The following is a 23,010-nucleotide window of genomic DNA, read 5'->3' as shown; positions in this document are numbered from 1 at the left end:
GAGGTTTTTTTCCCTAAGATTTATTTATTTGGGAGAGAGAGAGAGAGCACGCAAGCAGGGGGAGGGGCAGAGGGAGAGGGAGAGAAGCACATTCCGTGCTGAATGGGAGCCCTAGGTGGGACTCAATCCCACAACCCTGAGATCATAACCTGAGCCAACCAAGAGTCAGAAGCCCCGGGTATAGAGGTTACTTAAATAGAAGATCTTTAAAAAAAAAAAAAAAAAAAAAAAGATAGCCAATCTATTAGAAGACAAGAAAGAAGGGAAAAGAAGTGAGTGGATATCATAGTAAATAGAAAACAGAAGCTAAATGTGCACAAATGAGCCCAAGTGATCACCACCAGAAATGTCAAGATTAAGCCCGTCTTGTGAAAAATCAGGAACACTCTCAAAAATCAAATCCTGCCATGTACTGTTTCAACAGACATTCCTAAAGCACAGACATTCCTAAAGCACAGAGTGGGGCATGAAAGGCGGAAGGAAACGAAGGAGAATGTAGCAACAGTAATAAAGGGCCGATAGAATTTAAAGCAAAAATACTAATAAGGATAAGGAGATTTTATTTAATGATAACAAGTAATCCATCAAGAGCACACAGCAGTCGGAAACCCGTGCGTACTTAACAGCATATCCTCAAAGCAGGAGAGGCGCAGAACCCCAGGACTGCAGCGAGAGGCGCCGGCAGACCTGTCCTGGGGAGGACAGCTAAGTACACACACATCGGGGAAGGGACAGAAGGTACGAACCGTCGGAATCACAATCTTGACCACCTGATTCTTGCATAGTACAATTACTTTTCAAGGATTCGGGTAACATTACCAGACACTTAAGATCGCTGAACAAGGGGGCGCCTGGGTGGCACAGCGGTTAAGCGTCTGCCTTCAGCTCAGGGCGTGATCCCGGCGTTATGGGATCGAGCCCCACATCAGGCTCCTCTGCTGGGAGCCTGCTTCTTCCTCTCCCAATCCCCCTGCTTGTGTTCCCTCTCTCTCTGGCTGTCTCTATCTCTGTCAAATAAATAAATAAAATCTTTAAAAAAAATAAAAATAAAAAATAAAAAAAAAGATCGCTGAACAGGACCAGCCACTTTGCCACGATGGGAGTCTCAACACATTCCAGAGAATCAATGGAACACAGGCTACATTATCTGGCTACAAAAACAGTAAACATCAACGATAAAATAATGCACTTGCCATACTTATGGGAAATGAAAACCACAGCAAAAACCAAAATAAAAACCTGGCACTCTTGTAAATAACTAGAAAGGAAAAGGATGAATCAGTGTGGACATTACGAACTGTTTAGAACCCAATGACAATAAGGGAGCTACAACTCAAAATTCATGGGACAAAGAAAGTTTTGTAGCCTTAAAATGTATTATTTAAAAAGAAGAGGGGCGCCTGGCTGGCTCGGTTGTCGAAGCATGTGAACTGTGATCTCAGGGTTGTGAGTTTGAGCCCCACACTGGGTCTACGTAGAGATGACTTGAATAAATAAAATCTTTTTTAAAAAATTAAAAGGAGAAAGATTGAAAATTTGAGCCAAGCACTCAACTCAGTCAGAAAAGAAGTACAGAATTAACTCAAAGAAGATAAAATGAAATTAATGAGGATAAAGGCATAAATTAATGAAACAAATTGAAGATTCAATAAAAGCAGAGGTTGATTCTTTGAAAAATCGAATAAAAGGCACCAAGACAGGGGACCCTGCCGTCCTGGCTGGGGGAAGCATAAACTTGGGGGTGGAGGGCGCCATGGACAAAGGCGATGCTAAAATGCTTGGGCATCGTTGGGTGGGCAGTGGGGAGCCATGGAGGGTCGTGAACTGAAGCGCAAAGGGAAGTGGTGTGGTCAGTCTGGGCAACTGACAGATGGGGGCCTAGGCTCTGTCGGGGATCCTGCCAGAGCTGAGACCAGGTGCGGCCTGGGGAGGTGCAGGAATGGGGGGCTGAGGGTTCCGCACCCAGTGGCTCTATTCCTGCCTAGCTGTGTGACCCCGGACAAGACACTGAGCTTCTCTGTGCCACAGGGTCCTCCCACTTGAAGTTATCTAGAGGGACCTACAAATCCGCCCAGCCTGGGGCCTGCAGCAACCACCGGTACTGGCCAGCAGCCACTCCCTCCCATTCCTCACTAACAGAGCCCCATTTTAGATGGGACCTGCGGGTACACCCAGCCCTGGAGTCAACCTTGGCTGACCTAAAACACAGCCAGGTGCTCGCCCAGCCTGGAGGGGCTTGGGAGTGGGGACCCTGGGCAAAGGTGAGGGTCCCCCAGAAGGGAAAGGCTCAGAGGAGGGAACCATTTTGTGGCTGCCCCCTTGCCATCAGGAGAGATACCTAGACATGTGGAAGGTGCCAGAAGGGAGTAAGGAAACCCTCGGTAACACCCCTGAACCCTGAGCCAGCCACAAGACCACCAACCTCCAGCTCTGAACCTTAGCAAATACGAATGTCCTGGGGGTTTAGTCCCCGTTGGCTGTGAGGCCCTGGAGTGCTGAGGAACACAGACCCTGGGGCCCAGTGCTGCTGGGTTTTTACCTATGTCTCCTCCGGCAAATGTCTCAACCTCTCTGTCCCTGTTTCCTGTCTGCAAATGTCAATAAAAAATACTTTCTCTTGGGGTGCCTGGGTGGCTCAGTCAATTAGGCGTCTGCCTCAGACTCAGGTCATGACCCCAGGGTCCTGGGATTGAGCCCCGAAGGGCTCCCTGCGCAGTGGGGAGTCTGCTTCTTCCTCTGCCTCTGCCCCTCCTCCCCTCCCACCCCTCCCCCCCCCCCCCCCCGCTTGTGCGCGTGCGTGCTCTCTCTCTCTCAGTCTCTCTCTCTCAAATAAATAAATAAAACCTTTTTAAAAAATACTTTCTCCTTCTTAGGGTTTTATGCAGATTCAAGAAGGAAATGCATGTGAACCGTTTGGCCCAGCACGGGCCCATGCCCAGTGCCGTGGACGTCTTTGTGGTCGTCTGTGGGTCAGCATGGTCTAGAGCCTGTGTCCTGTGCTGTCTCCTTACCGTCCCCCGCAACGGACACACACACACACACACACACACACGCACACACGCTTGCATCCTGCTCCATCATGCCTTATCTAGCCAGGTGTGCCCTCCCCGGCCTTCTTCTGGAACGCCCCATTTAACCTTCAGTCCCCAAAATACAGGCTGCAAAGGAATATTCGAGAAGCATTCCCCGTGCCTTGGCCTCGGCTTGCCGCTCTCCCGCGGGTCTCGGGCGCTGGGGTGCGCCCCTTTCTCGGACGGGGGCGCGGGGCGGCCGGGTCCCCAGGGGCGCCGAGTGACGCGGGCGCCGCGCTCATGCGACTCTCGGCAGTCAGGGCACGGCTCCCGCCGCCACCGCCGGTCCCCGCGGCCCTCGGAGCCTCTTCCTGTCTCTCCTTCGGGCCCTGGGCGCCCGCTCCCGCCGCCCGCGGGGCCTGGCCCTGCCCTCGGCTGCGTGGCTCGGGGCGAGGCCCGCTGACACCCCGGCTCTGCGCTCCCAGAGCCGGGAGCAGCCTCAGTGGGGCGGGGGGGGGGGGGAGGGGGCAGCAGCCACCGACCCCAGCTCAGCGGGGCCCCGGGGGTCCCAGCCCAGCTGAGTCCCCAGAGGCAACTCCACCCATCCTGCCGCTTGCGGGCCTTTAACACAGAGGAGACTGTCAAAAATACGTGTCTCGGTTTATTTTGCTTTTTATTTAGGTGTTTATGCAGGTGAGACCTTTTAGGGGGACTTTTCATTTCTGATCCTTTTAAGCTTAAAGTAACCCGCTGCACAGATCGGATGAATATTCACCTTGAGCTCCCCCTGCGCAAGAAGAAGCCAAGGTTCCTTGTCTCTCACTCCCCTGCGGATCCGTCTCAGCTCCGAGCCTGTCTGCCCAACGCCCAGCATTTTCTCCGCTTGCGGTCCTTGCTCTGGGTTAGATTCAATTCAGTCGGTAGTTTGGGGCTCCTGCGACTTGGCTCGCTGCAGTTCACCTCTTCACCGGGGACAGGGCATTTGTGCGTCTACACTGCCGCGGGTCCCCGAGGGTCACTAGTGGGCCGCAGGTGAGGAGAGGGCAAGGAGGACTTACTGCGGGCCGCAGAGGCCCTTGGAGAATGAGGCCAGCCCCCTTCCGACAGGCGGTGTGGACGTCGTGCCCACCGGGCTGAGCCTGAGGAAAGAGTGAGAAAAGATGGTCCAACCATAAGGAAGTCCTTTCAAGAGTAGTCTGAGATTGGAGGCTTAATCTGGACGCTGGCAACTCTTTGTTTTGTAAATATTTCAGAAAATCTTAACCTTTACGGCACCTTCACCTTCGTCTCATTCCCTTAAGTCCCCAGTGAGATTGGAAGTGAGGTTAGTACCTCAAGCAAGTGACCTTGGGAACAGGCTTGCCCAAGGTCATAGAGTAACTCCCTGGAAGGCCGAGGCTGGTACCCAGGACTTCCCACCCTCCCGTCCTCCTTTGCATAATTGACTGAAAACCCACGGCGTGGCAAGCACCGTAATTACCCGCCTCTGGTACCAACCAGAAAGATGAAGTCCTTTCCGCCCTGGGGGTGTCACTCCAGAGGGCTCAGCCACACACGCGCGCGTGCGCACACGCTCACGCACACACACATACAAGAAAAACAGACAAGTCAATGAACTGCAAGTTGTACTAGGTACTGTTAACGCTTCAACACTGACTCAAGTCAGAAAGGAATCCAGGTTGGGGTGAGGGATCCAGCAGAGGGGCGGCCGGGGAAGTCTCCTCTTAGGAGACAGCACCGCAGCAGCCAGCCACGGAGGGGTTAGGCACGGGGAGACTTCTAGGACAAAAACACAACACGTTCTGAGATTTCAAAGCAGGAGCGAAAGGAAGCAGGTAGATTTGAGATATATTTTTGAGGTAAGACTAATAAAGAGGGAAGTGTAGGAATGTGGGGTGTTCGAAAGGTCCATGTGACATGTGAGGTGACATATTTGAAATGATAGCACAGTAACAAGACTTTTTTAGCCCATGCATGTTCCAAGAAGGTGGGTGTTGGGAGAAGCAGGCCCTCTGGCATCTCGGTGGCAGTGGTGTGGGGCCAAGACCACACAGCTGGCCTAACCTAGGCCTGTGGCCTCCGCCACAACCAAGAGTCACAAGGGAGCAACAATTTGGACCCAGTTTCTCTCCAGGCCCCATGGATGGCATGAAAATATTCCTCCTGGATTAACCCAGGAAGTTATTCTCTCTGGAAGACTCTCTTCAGCTCTTAATAAGAATAATGGCATTAGGGGCGTCTGGGTGGCTCGGTCGTTAAGCGTCTGCCTTTGGCTCAGGGCGTGATCCCGGAGTCCTAGGATCAAGCCCCACATCGGGCTCCCTGCTCTGCTGGGAGCCTGCTTCTTCCTCTCCCACTCCCCCTGCCTGTGTTCCCACTCTCTCTGGCTGTCTCTCTGTCAAATAAATAAATAAAATCTTAAAAAAAAAAAAAGGAGAATGGTATTAATAATACAATACTGTTATTAATTAGCTTTACAGTGGCGTAGGAACTTTTCCAAAGCTCTTATATATTACAGTATTTCAGTCCTCACAACGCTTTGAGGTGGGTACTAGTTAGTATCTTCGAACATTACACTGGAAGAAAGTGAGGCACAAAAAGGTCAAGGAACCTGCCCAAGTCATGACGTTTTGAGCCACAGAGGCCAGATTCTGACAGGCCACTGGGCTCTGGTGTCCTCACAGTCCCTAAGGGGATGTTCCTGAAAAGCCTGATGTCAGGTCCTGACTGTGGGAGGTCCCTCCCTGGGATGCCGGACCCCTTACAGCACTCGGTGGGAAGAAAGCGCCCAGAGCTTTCTCGGGCACCCTGGAGAGGAGGCGAAGAGCTCAGGGCTGGGAGAGCAGGGGGCTGAACAGATCCTGAGAGGCGTAGGGTGGCTAGCCTGGGCCCAAGGAGCAGAGGGGCACTCTGGTGGCCCGGGAGAGGGAGGCTTTAGACCCTTCATCCCACCAGCCTGGGGTCGTGAACCAAAGTCTGCTTTCTCAGGCTGGGCTCATTCAGCTGTGGCTCCTCCAGCCCCCCAACACCAAATCTCCCTTGCCCCCACTTCCACCCTAGGCTGGAGATGGTACCTGCCCTGGTCCCCACAAACTAGGGTCCTTGTAGGGGTAGGAATTGGGGCAGGCAGCTTTCCCCCCACCTTTGAACCTTACTGGGTCTGAACCCTGCTCTGGGTGTGTGGGGGGTGGGAGTGTCCCCAGCTTCCCCCAGGAGCCTCCCACTCACCTTGTGGGGAGGGCCCAGATCCCATATTGGTCCCTGGGCTCCATGGCTGCCGCCGCTTGGTCCGTGGGGCTGCAGGCATCCAGCCATTTCCTTTTCTGGGGCAGCCGGACGAAGCCCTCTGTGCCCCCCACCTTGGGTGTGTGCCGTCCTTGGCCACTTATCCTCTCCGGAGGCTAACCCTCCTGATGGGGTTCTGCACACCTGACTGGCCCACCGTTCCTGAGCTGGGCTGACCCTGATCCCTGAGCACCAGCCCCTCGGGCGCCCCTCACCACCTTCTCAGGGGGCTGCATGTGGAGACAGGCCCGCTGACCCCCCAGCCTCTTCTCAGCAGCCAGAAAGCTTGCGGATAGTCTCCACGAGACCCCCCGCCCCCATCTGTCCCTCTCCCCAGGTCCAGAGAGCCACAATCATGGTTGCAGCGGCTCCTGTCACACCGCAGCCAAGCGGCTGCCAGTGACAGCCCGGAGGCCGGCCCCCCTCACCCACAGCCCCCCCAGACAGGTCCACGTGCGTCCCCAGATGCCTGAATCACCGCTGACGGCTTGGGACCTGGCGGTCGTGGGCTCCTGGGGAGTCACTGGGGAGGGGGGGCGGCGGTCACGTTGTCTCCGGGGGACACCTGCGGACATAAATAGGCAGCCAGCGAAGGCAGCGCAGCACAGTCCGCTCAGCGGCCCACACACTGTGCCCACTGCGCCAGGATGCCGGCCACCGTGCTGCCCGCCTGCTTCCTGGGCCTGCTGGCCTTCACCTCCGCCTGCTACTTCCAGAACTGCCCGCGGGGCGGCAAGAGGGCCATGTCCGACCTGGAGCTGAGACAGGTATGACCGCGGCCCATCTCTGGGCTGCCTGGAGGGGACAGAGGCCCCGGGGCCGGCACTACCGTGCAGGGGCCGGGAAGGAGGGAAGTCGTGGGAGAGGCAAGCTTTAGGTGAAGGGCCCAGGAGAAGGGAGGCTTGGCAAGGCTGGGCAGGGGGGACAGGCTGCCAGGCAGGCTAGGACGGGCTGCAGGACTTCCGAGACACTATCCCCACCCAGGCAAGGGATACCGGAAAGCCGGTATTTCCCCAGTAACTGGGCTTCGGGCAGATCAGGGAGAACTGGACAGCAAGGCCTCCTCTGTGCCCACTCGGGCCTCTCAGGCACAACAGGCTCTGTCCTAGGCAGATGGGAAGCCTTTCCCATGCAGCCTTCACCCTCTCCTAGCCACGGCTCCCGGCGCCCTCCACAGAAGCTGGCCATGGCTCTGAGCTCCTTCAAGCGAGGGTGCCGCCTCCTCTGAGAAGTCCTCCTGGGAACCCAGCCCAACTCTCCCACCCTGCGTGTCCAGTCAATTCCCTTTTATTCCCTCTTGGGCAGAGCTGAAGGAGATCCAATCACCAAGCTCAATCCCGCCCAGGCCACGGATGGCTGTTTTGAGCTATTGAACAAACTAGAGTGGGTCAGTGGGCAGCCCCCCACAGACTACCCTTCCCTCTGCTTGGCACCTTTGGAAACCTGAGTCAGCGAGGTGCCCTATGTCCTTCCCTGGAGCTCAGGCTCCTACCACACACAGTTAGCGCCAGGCCCAGTAAGCCCAGGCCCTGGTCCGCAGGGGCCCACCAGCGTGTCAAGCCCGGACAGGAAACGGGAGGAAGGGCCTGGCCTGGAAGTGTTCTGGGCAGAGCAGGGCCTGTCTGCCCGGGCGTGGGTGCCAGAGATCAAGTCTGAGTGATGGGGGCAGGGGAGGAAGGGTGGGCAGCTGAGAGAGGGGTGCACACCATTGAGGGCCCCAGAGCTGAGAGGGAGGGTCTCTTCCGTGCAGCCCGGTGCAGGGCGGGGGGGGGGGGCTCCCTCAACGAAGGGGGATGACGCTGCGGGCTGTCACTGAGAGTGGACGTGCGCCCCCTCCCGCGGCCGCCGCCCCCGGCTTGCACGGCCCGCGCTCACCGCCCGCCCTCCCGCCAGTGTCTCCCCTGCGGCCCCGGGGGCAAAGGGCGCTGCTTTGGGCCCAGCATCTGCTGCGGCGACGAGCTGGGCTGCTTCGTGGGCACGGCCGAGGCGCTGCGCTGCCAGGAGGAGAACTACCTGCCGTCGCCCTGCCAGTCGGGCCACCAGCCGTGCGGGAGCGGGGGCCGCTGCGCAGCCGCCGGCATCTGCTGCAACGACGGTGCGCGGCCCGGGCGGACCCGGGGCGGGCGGGGGTCCGGGCGGGGGTGGCCCCGGGGTCCGGGCGGGGGCGGCGCGGGGGTCCCGGCGGGCCTGGCCGATCTGGGCCCCGCCCGCGCCGCGCTCAACCCGTGCCCCCCCGCAGAGAGCTGCGTGACCGAGCCCGAGTGCCGCGGGGGCGCCGGCTTCCACCGCCGCGCCCGCGCCAGCGACCGGAGCAACGCGACCCAGCTGGACGGGCCGACCGGCGCCTTGCTGCTGCGGCTGGTGCAGCTGGCGGGGGCGCCCGAGCCCGCCGAGCCCGCCCCGCCCGGCGTCTACTGAGCCGCTCGCTCGCCCCCGCCCCATCCCTAAAACCCCCTAGCCGCAGCCTGGAAAAATAAAGCTTTTAAAATGCACCCGCGAGTGTCTGTCTCCGTGTCCGGGGGTGGGGAGGGGGCGCAGAGGAGAGGGTGGGGCGCGGACACCCCTCCCTCACCCGCCCCAGCCAGTCCGGGATCCGTAGGGGAAGCGATCTTGCTAGGCAGGGTGCTGGGGGGACTAGGGACGGGGCAACCCGGGGGCGGGGGGCGGCGGAGGGCAGGGCCGGGCCGAGAGGGGCCCTGCAGGGGCTGGGTGGAGAGAAGTAAAGGCGAGAAGAGGGAAAGACCTTGGTGGACAAGGTAGTGAGAGAAGGCAGAGAAAGCCCAATGATAGAGACGTGGAGAGCGTCCGAGGGAAGAGAGAAAGGTGGTGGAGAGCATCCGAGGGAAGAGAGAAAGGTCGAAGGGGAGCCAAAGGGTGACCTGGGGTTCCTGTCCCCATTTACATCCCAGGAGCCTGAGGCAGGCTCTAGGCACCCACCCAACTCCCCAGATTTCCAGTCTACTATTTCATCCAAGGCTGTGCCGTGTGGTGTGTGTGTGTGTGTGTGTGTGTGTGTGTGTGTGTGTGTTTGGAGGCCAGAGGCAGCAAATCACCCAGACCCAGCAGACGGAGGGTCAGGTGCTATCTGTCCAGGAGGAAGTTAAGCATCCCCCACAGGGGCCCTTCAGCCAGAGTGGGAGAGAGAGCCCCCTGAGACCCTAGCTACATGCCCCCCATCCACGCAGCCACGCAACTCACACACACTAACACAAACACAGAGCAGCAAATGATCATGAGCGCTGTCCTTGCGATCCTTGACTGCAGCTGCAGACATGTATCTTGAGATACATTCAGAACCACAGACGCACCCAGAGAAGCACAACCGGCTCAACCATGGACAGGCGTGCGCGCGCACGCAACGAGCACACTCACGTTAGGACCTTCCGCCCTTTGACACATGCAGCTTCAGGGCAGACATCCACTGGCATTTGGCCTATGCCATTCTGTGTCCCTGTGTCCTTCTTTGTCCCCTCTATGCCTTTATCCCCTTTGCGCCTCACTCCCCTCTCTTCCCCAGTCCTCCGGCTCCTTGGCCATCTTCTGCTTCCCTGCTTGTCCCATTACATCCCTCCCTTCCCTCTTCCGCCCTCTCACCCCCCTCCTCTATTACCTCCCTCCTTTCTCTCTGCCCCCCTCTGTTGTCTACATTCTGTCCTTGGGATTTCTTGCTCCAGGCCTTGGGGCAACAAGAGGCTGAATGCCCTCCGGAATCCTCCCCTGACTTAGAGGCCAGGAGGGAGCACAGGCAGAGGGAAGTCACTCTGAGCCCTGACCCCAACACCCTGCCTTTGGTCAGTGTCATGACTCACCCTCAGTCAGACCAGAGTCCTGGTGCTAAGCCAAGTTCAGGCTCTTTTCTGGCCTTTGAGCTCCGTTTGCTGTCGCCCCTGACCTGGCTCAGTGCCCAGAGTGATTAAGTGTTGGGGGGGAGGGCGGGAGCCCTGTGGGCTTCTATCCTTGCCATGGCCTCCTTCTTCTGCCCTGCTGCGGTCCATGCAGGGCCAGTCCCCAGGTTTTAGTAGGACTGGACCAGGACCGGACCTAATAGGAACTTAGTAACGCTTTAGGCCACAGGGAGGTGGAAAGAGGAAGCTGGTTTAAATAACAATGCATCATATACCTAAATGTAAAACCTAAAACTCTTTCTTTTTTAAGAAAACTGAAATTGCTGCCCTTCCAAATGGTACTGCAAGCCCTTGCTAATACAGGATGGCAGAAAAACCAGGCACAGCGATACGTGGTCAGTGGTGAAGTTGGTGCTGACAGTTTTCAGACTGGGGCAGCCTGGCGGCTCGGCCAGTGGAGCATGTGACTCTTAATCTCCTTTGGTCGTGGGTTCAAGCCCCATGTTGGGCTGAGCGTTTACATTAAAAACAACAACAATAACAACAAAAAAACCAAACGGCAACTATAGCTTTCAGACTGGAACCCTTTTGTCCTAAAGCTTCACACAGCTGTGGCTTTACAAATTCATATTATTTACATAATTCATATGTCCTAATTTACATTCTTACCAAAGTAAATTTGGGGCATCTTTTCATATCAAAACATTTACCTTTATCCCAATCTTTCTGTTTTGCAGCTTTTGTTACGAGAAATTTCAAATGTATGAAAAAGTAGACTCAACAGAGGAAAGTCCCCCAGGTGCACCCCACTTACCTTCAACAGTGGTCACCCACGTGGCTGCCTGCTCCACCTCTACCCCACCTTCTCCTCCCACCCCGGACTTATCCCGATGCCAATCCCAGCTGTCATGACCACTCCATCCGTAAAACACTCCAGTGTGCACGTCAAAAGATTTCTTCTTAAAAACACGACCGCACATAGCAGCATTATTTATACTGGCCCGATTATGGAAGCAGCTCAAATGTTCATCTATTGATGAATGGATCAAGAAGTGGTGTGTATACACACTGGAATATTATTCAGCCATAAAAAAGAATGAAATCCTGCCATTTGCTACAACATGGATGGAGTTAGAGAGTATAATGCTAAGCGAAATAAATCAGAGAAAGACAAATACCGTATAATTTCACTCATCTGTGGAATTTAAGAAACAAAACAAAGGAAACAAAAAGAGAAAAACAGACAAACCAAGAAATAGACTCTTTAAAAAAAAAGATTTTATTTATTTATTTGAGAGAGAAAGAGAGCGGGAATAGGGGAGCAGAGGGAGAAGCAGGCCCCCCGCTGAGCAGGGAGCCCAACATGGGGTTCAGTCCCAGGACCCTGGGATCATGACCTGAGCCGAAGGCAGATGCTTAGCTGACTGAGCCACTCAGGTGCCCCAAGAAATAGCCTCTTAACTATAGAGAACAAAGTGATGGTAACCAGAGCGCAGGTGGGTGGGGGGCTGGGTGAAACAGGTGATGGGGATTAGGGAGAGCACTTGGGATGAGCACTGGGTGATGTATGGAAGTGCTGACTCACTATTTTGTACACCTGAGGCTAATATGTTAACATCCTGCTATGTTAACTATACTGGAATTAAAATAACAATTTTAATACTATAATAATACATTACTAATTAAAAATGATAATATAATAATAATTAATTTTTAAAAAACCCATGACCACAGACTGTTATCACACACACGCAAGCTGCAAGCCAAAACTCAACAATATATTAGTACCACGAAGTATTCAGGCACTACTCAAATTTCCCCAAGTGTTCCATGAGTACACTCTGCAATTCATTGATATCTGAGCCTGTCCTTTTCTTAAGGCACAGAAGATAATTTTTTTTTATATTTTATTTACTTATTTGAGAGAAAGAGAGAGAGAGCACAAGCGGGGGAAGTGGCAGAGGGAGAGGGAGAAGCAGGCTTCCCGCCAAGCAGGGAGCCCAACGTGGGGCTGGATCGCAGGACCCTGGGATCATGACCTGAGCCGAAGGCAGACAAGACACTTAACCGACTGAGCCACCCAGGTGCCGCAAAAGAGAGTTTTTTAAAAGTAAGCTCTACTCCCAGCGTGCGGCTCGAACTCACGACCCCAAGGTCAAGATGCCCACGCTCCACTGACTGAGCCAGCCAGGCGCCCCACAAAAGAGAGTCCTGACCCTTGTTGCCCTTCTACCTTTTTAAATTTTCATTTCCTTATCTTTTTATTTTCCTGAACTTCTTGTACGGAATGGGTTCCAATCTCTTTTTAGTATATTCACTCTAAGTAGACGTAATTCTCAGACAACTGTATTGTGCTTGTGTCACCTAGCAAAGGCTTGCCCGTTTAGTCACATATTAAAGTAATATTATTTTGTACTAAATTACTTTCCTTTTCTCTACCTTACTGCTAAGACTAATTCTATGTTTTTTTTTGAAATTGCGTGTAGGTGGCATATTCTCTAGGAATTTCATTTCCAGGTAGTACAAGGATAAAGAACAAAGCTACATGAAGTGGGAGCTGGGAACCACCGCCCTGGATGAGCCCCCAAGCTCTTTGGAGGTTTGAAGGAGTCATTTCAACAAGGACCAAAGGCCGTGGGACTGAGCAAGCAAGAAGGAAGAACGACAGCAAGCTTGCTTCTGCCCTCGTCGGGCCACTGGACCCAGCTTGATGCCCCCTCTGGGACATACCCAGGAAGAGATGTGTCAATCCGACCCTGTGTTTTGGGGCCAGAAAATACTGTTCACCTTTGGATTCTAGGGAAAGATTGGGACAGTGAAGTGGGTGCCTGAGTGGGTGAGGGGACCTGAACTCTCTCCTAGGGTGGGGACAGCTGGGCTGGCACCCCAAGACACTCAGGGGAGAGAAAGAGGTGGCAGGGGGAGATCCCAGACTTCCCGCTAAGATGGTGGGGGGACGTTCCAGCTTGGAAAAGCAGAGCTCCATCACCACACGTCTGTAGTTGAGAAGCACGGTCACCTCTACTGTGGCGCTCCCTGGCCGTGTGGTTTCTGAGGGACACAGAGCACTGTGACCATCCTCAAATACCCGGTGATGTGTCACACCCTTCACCATAGCTCGTTTGAACAGGACTCCGCTTTGAGTCATCTCATGTCCCTTTTGGTGACTCATCCCCCCCAGATGCGGGATCGAAGGAGGGGCTGCTCTCACGGCCTCACCAAGAACCACAGTCTAGGGACCGTCTGTGGCTCAGTCGGTTAAGCGCCTGCCTTTGGCCCAGGTCGTGATCCCGGGTTCCTGGGATCCAGCCCCGAATCAGGCTCCTTGCTCCTGTGCCTGCCACTGCCCTGCTTGTGCTGTCTCCATCAAATGAATAAATAAAAATCTGAAAAAACAAAAAACAAAAAAAATAACCTACACGGTGAAATATTACTCAGCCATGAAAAGGGGTGAGATCTTGCCATTTGTGACAACACAGATGGATCTAAAGGGTATTAGGCTAAGTGAAATAAGTGAGACAGAAAAATACAAACACCATATGGGTTCACTTACATGTGAAATCTAAAAACAGATCAATAAATTAAAAGAAAAAAAAGCAAAGAAGAAAAGAACTATAGTCCAGGTTGCTATAGGCCCCTGAGGTTTTCAAAAGCCTCATCTCAGGGACACCTGACCGGCTCAGTCCATGAAACATGTGACTCTTGATCTCGGGGTCATGAGTTCGAGCCCACATTGGATGTAGAGCTTACTTTTAAAACATTAAATGATAAGCACTTAAAAAAAACCCAAAAGCGTCATCTCTACTCTCTCCGCACATCTTAGCAGTAATGATCTTTTTTCCATTTTCAAAACCTTTTATTCACATATAACATACATATAAAAGTTAACAAATGACATGCACTCTGCCTTGTTTTCCGAAAATGAACACACCTGTTTCACCAGCTCGCAGGCCAGGAGACGGAACAGGACCAGCACCCCAGAGCTGCCCTTGGACTCCCTCCAGTCACCCCTCACCCAAGACTCCAGCACCATAGCTTAGTTTTGCCTGTTTTTGTAATTTATATAAGGAAAATCTTAAAGTCCTCTTCGGTGTGTTTTTTCTCTCTCCACATACTGCCGTGGGGCCGTGCTCTGCGTCCTCCAGGGTGAGAGAAAGCCCTAGAAACTTCCTTCTTTCTCACTAACAGAGTGATCTGTTCCCGTTTTACTTGGCCGGGAGTGCGGCCCGGACCTTCTGACATTGCTTGCCCGTGGCACGGGTGACGGAACGGAACGACGGCATGCTTTGGGGAAGAGGAATGCGCCCCTCTTGATTCACGGGTGACAGAACGTCAGCATGCTTTGGGGAAGAGGAATGCGCCCCTCTTGATTCCCAACAGGCTTTTTGATCCAAGAACAGATGAGGAATAGGTTGAGGATTCTGTTTGTGGGCAGCTTTTGCGTTTTGCGGTCATTTCTGTGGCGGTGGGCTTTCTGGCACCCTGTCCTGCAGGGTCCCCGGCCCTGCCAAGTTCTCCCACTACAGAGGCAGGGCCAGGCCAGCTGGGTGCACCGCGGCCGGGCCACCCCTTCCGAGCCCCGGTGGCCTCCCGGGGCCTGGAGTCCCGCTCCGTGTAAACGTGAGGGCCCTTCAGCTGTCGGGGCCCCAAACCCAGCCCTCAGGTGGGCCTCAAGCCTCCTTCCAAATGTCGGGGAGTCATTAACCCGCCGCTGGCCGCCCCCCCACCCCCGGTTCCCCGTCAGGCCCACGCCGCCCTATCCTTGGGTTCTTTCAAAGTTCCTATTAAGTTCACCTGCTGCAGGTTCCCAGCTGTTTGCGGCGGGAAGCTGGGGTCCGTTACCCTCTCCCTCGGAGCCGGTCCTGCTGTCCCCCTCCCTCGACCCCCCACCCCCTGCGGGGTTGCGGCGGCGGGAAAGGCAAGCTCAGACAACCGGCGCCCCGGCTCTGACCCTCGGGTGCGACCGTCGGGGCTCCCCCAGCACCCTCCCTCCCATTTCTGACACCAAGACGCCGGTCGAGTTGGAGGGGAAAACTCTGCTTTATTTTATTTCATTATTTCGGGGGGTGAGGGGTGGGCTGCGCCACTGCCGGGGCCATCCGACTCAGCGCTGGGAGAAGGCGGCCTCGGGGTCGCAGGCGGGGTCGGCGCGGCAGCCGTCTGGAAGGAGAGACGCCGGGTCAGCGCCCGCCCCGCCGGCTCCCGGCCGCGTCCCGGTCCCCGGTCCCCGGTCCCCCGGTCCCCGGCCCCTCCCCGGCCCGGCTCACCCGGGCTGCAGCAGATGCCGGCGGCTGCGCAGCGGCCCCCGCTCCCGCACGGCTGGTGGCCCGACTGGCAGGGCGACGGCAGGTAGTTCTCCTCCTGGCAGCGCAGCGCCTCGGCCGTGCCCACGAAGCAGCCCAGCTCGTCGCCGCAGCAGATGCTGGGCCCGAAGCAGCGCCCTTTGCCCCCGGGGCCGCAGGGGAGACACTGGCGGGAGGGCGGGCGGTGAGCGCGGGCCGTGCAAGCCGGGGCCGGGGCCGCGGGAGGGGGGCGCACGTCCGCTAGAGTCCCTGGGACCCCGGGGGCGGGCAGGGGCGGAGGCCGCGGCCCGGGCTCACCTGGCGCACGTCGAGGTCCAGCGCGGCCCTCTTGCCGCCCAGCGGGCAGTTCTGGATGTAGCAGGCGGAGGTCAGCGCCAGGAGGCCGAGCAGGCAGCAGGCGAGGCCGGGGCCGGTCATGGTGCGGGCGCGCTGGGTCGGGGGCGGCGGCTGCGGCGGCGGCTCGGGCTCCGGGCTTTTTATGGCCGGGGCCGCGCGGGCGGAGCGCTGTCTAAGCCGGCCGCCGCATGACTGGTCACAGCGGGTCGCCGCGGGTCAGGCCCTGGGCGCGCTCCCTCATTTGCAGGGGCCTGGCCGGGTCACGGTCCCCGCCTCGGCTGACGACTGGGGGCAGGGGAGGCGGATGGCGAGGCCGTGCGGGGGCGGGGGGCCTGGGCGGTGGCCCCCGGGGGTGGGACAGGGAGTGTGGGTGTAGCTAGACTCCTGGTCTGCGGGGCAAGGGTTACATGGCAGACCCTCGGGCCCCTCAAGGCCCGAAGACGCTGGGCGGACTCCCCGTCTGCCCCCTTGGCTGGTTTGCAGCAGCCTTGTGTCTCTGGTTAGGGAGGTCTCTGCCTGAACCCAGATTTCCGGCAGCCCACCTTCTGCCCGCACACCCACACCCACATCCCTGCACCTGGAACTTGTCTAGGGAAAGATCTGTATTTTCTCTAACTTGTACGTGAAAGTTAGCCTTGCTTCAGCTCTGAGGTGGGCAACTAACCACAGTGGGATTTGCAGCCCGTGTGGCCTTGTCACACAACAAAACGACAGATATTCTCCTATCACATTACAGCTATTGCAGATGTCGCTAAACGTTGTTTAGACTCATCCTCGCTTTGAAATTATGGCAGTCATTGGATCTGCCGCTAGGTCTTAGCTGAGGCTTTATTTATTTATTTATTTATTTATTTATTTATATTTTTAAAATCTGGTGCCTTAAATAAAGAAGCATATTTGTGACTATATCACAAATTTGTTTTAACATTTTGATACCTTAATATATATACACTTGGTTTCTTTTGTAATCTTATGTCTTTTGTTTTATGGATTTTAAAGAGCGCTTTTTTTTTTTGCATTCTTAATGTATCTCTTTCTTAAGATTTTATTTATTTATTAGAGAGAGAGCGCACATGTGCACATGCGCACGAGGGGGGGCAGCAGGGCAGAGGCCCAGGGAGAAACAGACTCCCTGCTGAGCAGGGAGCCCGATGCAGGATCCCAGGACCCTGAGATCACGCCCTGAGCCGAAGGCAGACGCTTAACCGACTGAGCCACCTAGGCGCCCTGCATTTTTAATATATCTTAAAATGAAAATAATTACAAATGAAAGAGCCTGAACCGGGAGATGCTCAGAGCCAGTCGTCCTTCAAGAAGGGACCTGCCAACGGCTCAGTCCCACTCTTGGTTTCCGCTCAGGTCGTGATCTCAGGGTCATGAGTTTGAGCCTCACATTGGGTGTAGAGATTCCGTCAATCAATCAATCTTTAAAAAAATGATAAAGAAGGGACTTGCCCTCCAGCTGCTGGTAGTGTGATGAGTGGGCAGTCTTGGCAGTCACACCCTTCTCTGTGGCTCATATCCAATACCGGGTCTGGTCCCGTGGTGGGCAACGATGACGGACTGTTTCCGCTCTGAACCCCCCATAGGGTCAACTGAGGCCCGCGTGGAAGCTCTCCCTCCACCTAGTCCCTTTTCTACCCCTTTGCTTCCACCGTTGTGGGTCCCCAGGGCCTTTGTAATAAACCGCAGGTTAAACTCCATCTCGGCGTGCTCCCCGGGGGGGAGCCCAGCTTGCAATGGCACAGGAGATAGGAGGCCAGTGTCAGAGGAGCACATTCATCGGGGCCGGTCCCTAGATGTCACCCTCGGGAAGAGGAGACTTGGGATGGCCCCCGGCCATCAAAGAGTGGGCTGCGGCCGCTGGGGCTGGACAGGTCACAGGGCCCGGCTGACCCTGAGCCAGTCATGTCAGCTGCCCGGCCCTGGCGAGCTGGTCAGGCTGACCTGATTACCCATCAGCAGCTCGTCTTGTTTCTCGCAAATCAGCTCATTGGCATTGCCGGGCTAGAAGGCCAAGGGCTTGACCCCTGGGGCAGCCCCAGAAAGGCCTGCTGCCTGTCCTTGGGGCACACTGACCTCACCCCAGTTAACACATGCACATAAATTACCTTAGCACAATGGCCCCCACGGGGCTGGCACTCCGTCAGCTGTTCAAGGACTCCTCGTCTGAAGACGAACGGGGGCCCAGGGCAGACGCTCGCAAGGCCAGTAAACCAGACGGACAAAATTCCCTGCTCGTGGGGGCTTATATTCGAGTAGAGTGGGGGAAGCATCAAACAATAAACATACCTCAGTAGGTTAGGAGGTAGTCAGTGCAATGGAGAAAAAGGGGGGCATGTTGTCATTTTTCTCGGGGTGTCAGTGCAGGCCTCTTGCGAAGGTGACAGGTGACACTTAAAGGACCTAAGGAAAGAAGTCAGACGGCTGTCTGAAAGGCGGACTTGTTTTCTCTTGCTACATAACAAATCACCACAAGTTTGGCAGCTTCAAGCAGCACCCACTTATTACCCCACAGTTTCTGTGGGCCTGGGCAAGGCTCAGCTGGGTCTTCTGCTCAGGGTCTAGCAGGGGTCATGTCCAGGTGTCAGCCAGACTGCATTCCATTCTGGAGCCTGGGAGATTGTTGGCAGAATTCAGTTCCTTGCAGCTGTAGAACTCATGGCTTGCTTCTTCGAGGCCAGCACCAGAGGGAGAGAGACTCTCTAGTGCTTCAAGTCTTTGAGCATTGGGAAGCCTCTTTAAAAGGGGTCACCTGATTAGGCCAGGCCCACCAAGACTGATATTCTTGTTGTTCTTTTTCTTTCTTTTTTTCTTAAGGTATTTTTATTTGAGTATAGTTGACACACAATGTCATGTTAGTTTCAGGTGTACCACATAGTGAAATATCCACCCGTCTTTTAACTCAGAGCAAAACTGGTTAATTTGGGTAATTGGGGCCTTGAGTACATCTGCAAAATTCCTTCACATTTACCTTATAATGTAGTATAATCATGGGAGTGATACCTCATCATTTTTGCCATAATCTTCTATCGGTTAGAAGGAAGTTACATGTCCTTGGGGTGCCTGGGTGGCTCGGTCAGTTGAGCTTCTGACTCTTGATTTCAGCTTGGGTCATGATTTCATGGGTCACAGGATCAAACCCCATGTCAGGCTCCATACTCAGCTCGGAGTCTCCTTGGGATTCTCTCCCTCCCTCTCCCTCTGCCCGTCCCCCTGCTCTTGTGCACACTCTCTCTCTCTAAAATAAGTAAAGTTACATCTCCTATCCATATACAACAGGAGATTACACAAAGGTGTGGCTACCAGGAGTAAGAATCACAGGGGTCATTTTAGGGTTCAGCCTGTCATGGAAGGGGGTTTTCTAGACAGAGGAAATCCCAAGGGCACAGGTCTTGAGCGGGAAATGTGTATGGCATGTTCAAGGAGCAGCAGCAAGGCCAGAGGGGTGGGAGCAGAGTGACCAAAGTCCTGGGGTCAGAACGGTCATGTGGGATGGGGTCACATGGGGCCAAATGAAATGAGGATCCAGGAGGGCTCTGCATAGAGGAGTGACGGGATTAGATTTACCTGTTATAGGACAACGTTGGCCATTGTGAAAAGACTGCAGGGCAAAGGTAGAAGCAGGGAAGAAGCAGGTAGAAGCCAGGGACGAAGCTCCTGGAGCCATTCCCTCGAGGGATGACAGTGGGCTGCACCAACGCGGTGGGGGCGTATACTATGAAAACTGTAAAACACCGATAGGAAAACACGAAGACGACACAAACAAATGAAGGGATAGTCCATGCTCATGGACTGGAAGGACATGGATTGTCAACATGTCCATACTACCCAAGGCAGTCTACAGACTTAATGCAATCCCTATAAAAATAGCATTTTTCACAGAACAAGAATAATCCTAAAATGTGGTTGGAACTACAAAGGGCCTCTCATAGCCAAAGCAACCCTGAAAAAGAAGAACAAAACTGAAGGAATCACAAACCCAGATTTCAAGATATACTACAAAACTATAGTGATCAAAACGGTACGGTACTGGCACAAAAACAGACACATAGACCAATGGAAGAGAATAGAGAGCCCAGAAATAAACCCGCAATTATATGGTCCATTAATTTTTGACAAAGGAGGCAAGAATATGCTATGGGAAAAAAATAGTCTCTTCAACCAATGGTGTTGGAAAAACCGAACAGCTACACGCAAAGTAATGGAACTAGACCACTTTCTTACACCAGACACAAAAATAAACTCAAAATGGGTTAAAGAGCTAAATGTGAGACCGGAAACCATAAAAATCCTGGGAGAAAACACGGGCAGGAATCTCTCTGACATCAGCCGTAGCAACATTTTTCTAGATATGTCTCCTGAGGCAAGGGACACAAAAGCAAAAATAAAGAGGAAATGGGTCCCTCTTAAGACTCCAGGTTGGAAACCCACTTGCCAACTGTGCCACTGTCTGTTTCATCACGTCTTGTGGCCACTGTCAGGTTTCCTTTTGGACCTTTGTGTTCTCCAAACCACAGGTCTCGTTCCCCCCCCGCCTGTTGCCATCACTCCACGGTGCTGGGTACACTTCTCTTCAAGATTCCCTTATAATCTTAGCTCTTTGTGCAAGAAGGGCTTGGTAAGCGGTTGCCAAGGGTAGAAATGGGGATTAACTGTAAATGGACAGTAAGGTTCTTATTGGGGTGAACAAAATGTTTTAAAAGTAAGAGGTGGGGCGCCTGGGTGGCTCAGTCGGTTAAGCGTCTGCCTCCGGCTCAGGTCATGATCTCAGGGTCCTGGGATCGAGCCCCACATGGGGCTCCCTGCTCCATGGGGAGTCTGGTTCTCCCTCTGCCCCTCCCTCCGCTTGTGCTCTCTCTCAAAGAAATAAATGAAAATCTTAAAAAAAAAAAAAGGACCTTTATCATGACGAGCTCTGAGTAATGTATAGAATTGTTGAATCACTCTATTGTGCACGAAACCACTGTAACACTACATTCCACTGTACTGGAATACAAATAAAGATAAAATAAGGGCGCCCGGCTGGCTCAGTCAGTGGAGCATGGGACTCTTGATCTCGGGGTTGTGAGTTCGAGTCCCACATCGGGTGTAGAGATGACCCAAAAATAAAATCCTTTTTAAAAAAAAGATAGAAATAGAATGCTGTAGAGCAGGAATCTTAAAAACCACAGAGGTGAGCAGGGTCACGGCCACCCGAGTGCCAGGGCTGCCTGATGGTCCAGGTGTGGAGCTGGCCTGCGGGGGAACGGCCCCCCAGCGGCGGTGGGAGGAAGGGCAGGGCCGAGGGGATTTCGAGATGGTGCACGCACGTGTCCCGCGTAAGCTTGGTCTAGGAGGCCGAAGCTGCCTTCTCTGTTCCTGTGCCAGGGTGGCTGAGCCGTTCTGATGGGAATCTCTGAGCGACAAAGAAGGGCAGCAGCCCCAGGGAGCAGCTGCTCATGTCGGGTGGCCTCTGAGGACGGCTCAGGAGTGACTTTTCGTGGTTGAGGCTGACCGTTCTCTCCACGCCGTTGTGGTGGGGAGAGCACCCCACACCCTGGTTGCAGATTCAGAACAGAATGCACCCCCTGGGGTGGTCTCGGGGCCAGCACTATAAGCCGGCCTTCAGCAGGCTGTTCTGGGTGTGCTCCGAGCCCCACTGCTTGGACAGGTGCACGGTAAGACCAGGCAGCCCACAGCCCTCTTTCTTCTCCTGGAGATGGAGTTCCTGGGTCACAAGCACTTCGGCGGGCTCTCCGTCCTGCTGGATGAGGCGTCCAGCGCGTCACTGGCTGTCGGTGCTGGCACTGGTCTCTGCGGCCGTTGGGTTAGGCTCTCAGCCGCGATGGCAGCCGGGTCAGCCCCACTGAAGGGACGTCTGTGTGGCTGGGCCCACACACAGCTGCAACCCCTGCCCCCAGGCCCACGCTCTTCCATAGTCCAATGAGCAAGACCTGGGGTGGATGGGGCTAGGGGATGCCTGACACGCACGGGCACGGAATCACCTTGATCACCTGGTTACTGACAGCCACCTCTACCCTATGTCCTTTCGGGGAGCTTGCCACAGGGACACAAATCTTCTCCAATGTCAGGTCTGTTCTGACAAGTTCTCCCGCATGCTCTCCCACAGCTCTCCATGTCACTGTCCCTCCCACCATATTGCGGCCGAGTCCCTTATCATGCAGCCAAGTCAGAAGCTACTTGTCCGTCCCTCTGGCTGTCTCTCTCTAGTTCCAGGTAAAGTGGTTGTGATGCTGTGTTTGAAGGACGGCTGGCTGGGCAAAGTCATCTCCTTCCTGTCCTTCAGGGCCACCCGTGAGCAAGACACCAACACCACAGCCAGCTGCCATCTGGATCATGAGCCGTCTGAAAACAGGACTCCATTTCCCCCTCTTTGGTCCACGTAAGACTCCCCACGAGATCACAAATAGACATTGAGGATGGGGCATGGGTTCAGGAAGAGTTCCTCTGCACACGCTGCTCTCTGACCCACAGCTGACCACACATGCATGAGTGAGCCCAGCCAGGAGCAAAAAAATCGTGCGGACATAGACTAATGAGCAGTAATATATATTTATTGAGGTTTGGGGTGGTTTGTTACCAGGATAAGCTAACTGATACATTCTTTGAGTCACAACATCAGGCAGTCTCTAACAGGGCTGGGGGACTGGGAAAGATCTGTTTTCCCAACGGAGCTATGACTTATCAAAAAGGGTTATAGCTTTGTTTTAAAACCCTAGGGACTTCTGGGCACCTGGGTGGCTCAGTTGGTTAAGTGTCTGACTCTTGATTTCAGCTCCAGTCATGATCTCAGGGTTGTGAGATTGAGCCCCACGTCCGTTCCACGCTGGGCGTGGAGCCTGCTTACGATTCTCTCTCTTCTCCCTCTGCCCCTCCACTCCCTTGTACACGCATGTGCTCTCTTTCCCTAAAAATAAAATAAATAAAATAAAATAATAAAATAAAATAATAAAACCAAACCCTAGGGCTTCTGATGTGAGATCCCACTGGAGCTGGCCGCAGGCTTCCCCAGCATTCTGATCGATGTGCACTCTTGAGCATGAGGGGACCCTCTGCGTCATAAGCCCTAAAAGGCAGACTTGCCTGCCCCCCAGCTGGATCGCCTGTGGTGGCTTCTTGCCCTAGACGACTCTCAGAGCCCACAGCCTTTCTGGTTCTGGCAAATGGGTCAGAGAAGCACATTCAAGCGCGGCCAGCATGGACTCCAAAATCCAGAAGGTCACTGCA

At 54.5% G+C, this 23,010-nt stretch overlaps 2 protein-coding genes across 2 annotated transcripts; one reads left to right on the top strand and one right to left on the bottom strand.

Annotated features, from left to right (window-relative positions):
* Window positions 1-6,943: 6,943 nt before the first annotated feature.
* On the top strand, window positions 6,944-8,779 carry AVP (arginine vasopressin). Its single transcript, XM_026502847.3, has 3 exons — window positions 6,944-7,063; window positions 8,190-8,391; window positions 8,536-8,779. Exons 1-3 carry the CDS (start codon window positions 6,944-6,946, stop codon window positions 8,712-8,714), a joined length of 501 nt encoding a protein of 166 aa, XP_026358632.1. The 3' UTR covers window positions 8,715-8,779.
* A 6,391-nt stretch (window positions 8,780-15,170) lies between these two features.
* OXT (oxytocin/neurophysin I prepropeptide) lies at window positions 15,171-16,024 on the bottom strand. The gene is made up of 3 exons (XM_026502848.4): window positions 15,742-16,024; window positions 15,409-15,610; window positions 15,171-15,301 (listed from the first exon to the last, which is right to left on the bottom strand). The coding sequence occupies exons 1-3, from the start codon at window positions 15,859-15,861 to the stop codon at window positions 15,246-15,248; spliced, it is 378 nt and encodes a 125-aa protein (XP_026358633.1). The 5' UTR covers window positions 15,862-16,024; the 3' UTR covers window positions 15,171-15,245.
* Window positions 16,025-23,010: the final 6,986 nt, after the last annotated feature.

Source organism: Ursus arctos, unplaced genomic scaffold, assembly GCF_023065955.2.
Source record: "Ursus arctos isolate Adak ecotype North America unplaced genomic scaffold, UrsArc2.0 scaffold_16, whole genome shotgun sequence".
NCBI lineage: Eukaryota > Metazoa > Chordata > Mammalia > Carnivora > Ursidae > Ursus > Ursus arctos.
Note: the sequence above shows the minus strand (reverse complement) of the source record. Positions and strands in the feature narration are given on the sequence as shown.

What these genes read in the sequence shown, in the direction of transcription:
- AVP (XM_026502847.3), top strand. Translation starts at nt 6,944, where the DNA reads ATGCCGGCCACCGTGCTGCCCGCCTGCTTCCTGGGCCTGCTGGCCTTC. An exon ending in CCGACCTGGAGCTGAGACAG is followed by an intron (nt 7,064 to 8,189) that starts GTATGACCGCGG and finishes CCCTCCCGCCAG; the next exon opens with TGTCTCCCCTGCGGCCCCGG. An exon ending in CGGCATCTGCTGCAACGACG is followed by an intron (nt 8,392 to 8,535) that starts GTGCGCGGCCCG and finishes GCCCCCCCGCAG; the next exon opens with AGAGCTGCGTGACCGAGCCC.
- OXT (XM_026502848.4), bottom strand. Translation starts at nt 15,861, where the DNA reads ATGACCGGCCCCGGCCTCGCCTGCTGCCTGCTCGGCCTCCTGGCGCTG. An exon ending in TGGACCTCGACGTGCGCCAG is followed by an intron (nt 15,611 to 15,741) that starts GTGAGCCCGGGC and finishes CCCTCCCGCCAG; the next exon opens with TGTCTCCCCTGCGGCCCCGG. An exon ending in CGGCATCTGCTGCAGCCCGG is followed by an intron (nt 15,302 to 15,408) that starts GTGAGCCGGGCC and finishes CTCTCCTTCCAG; the next exon opens with ACGGCTGCCGCGCCGACCCC.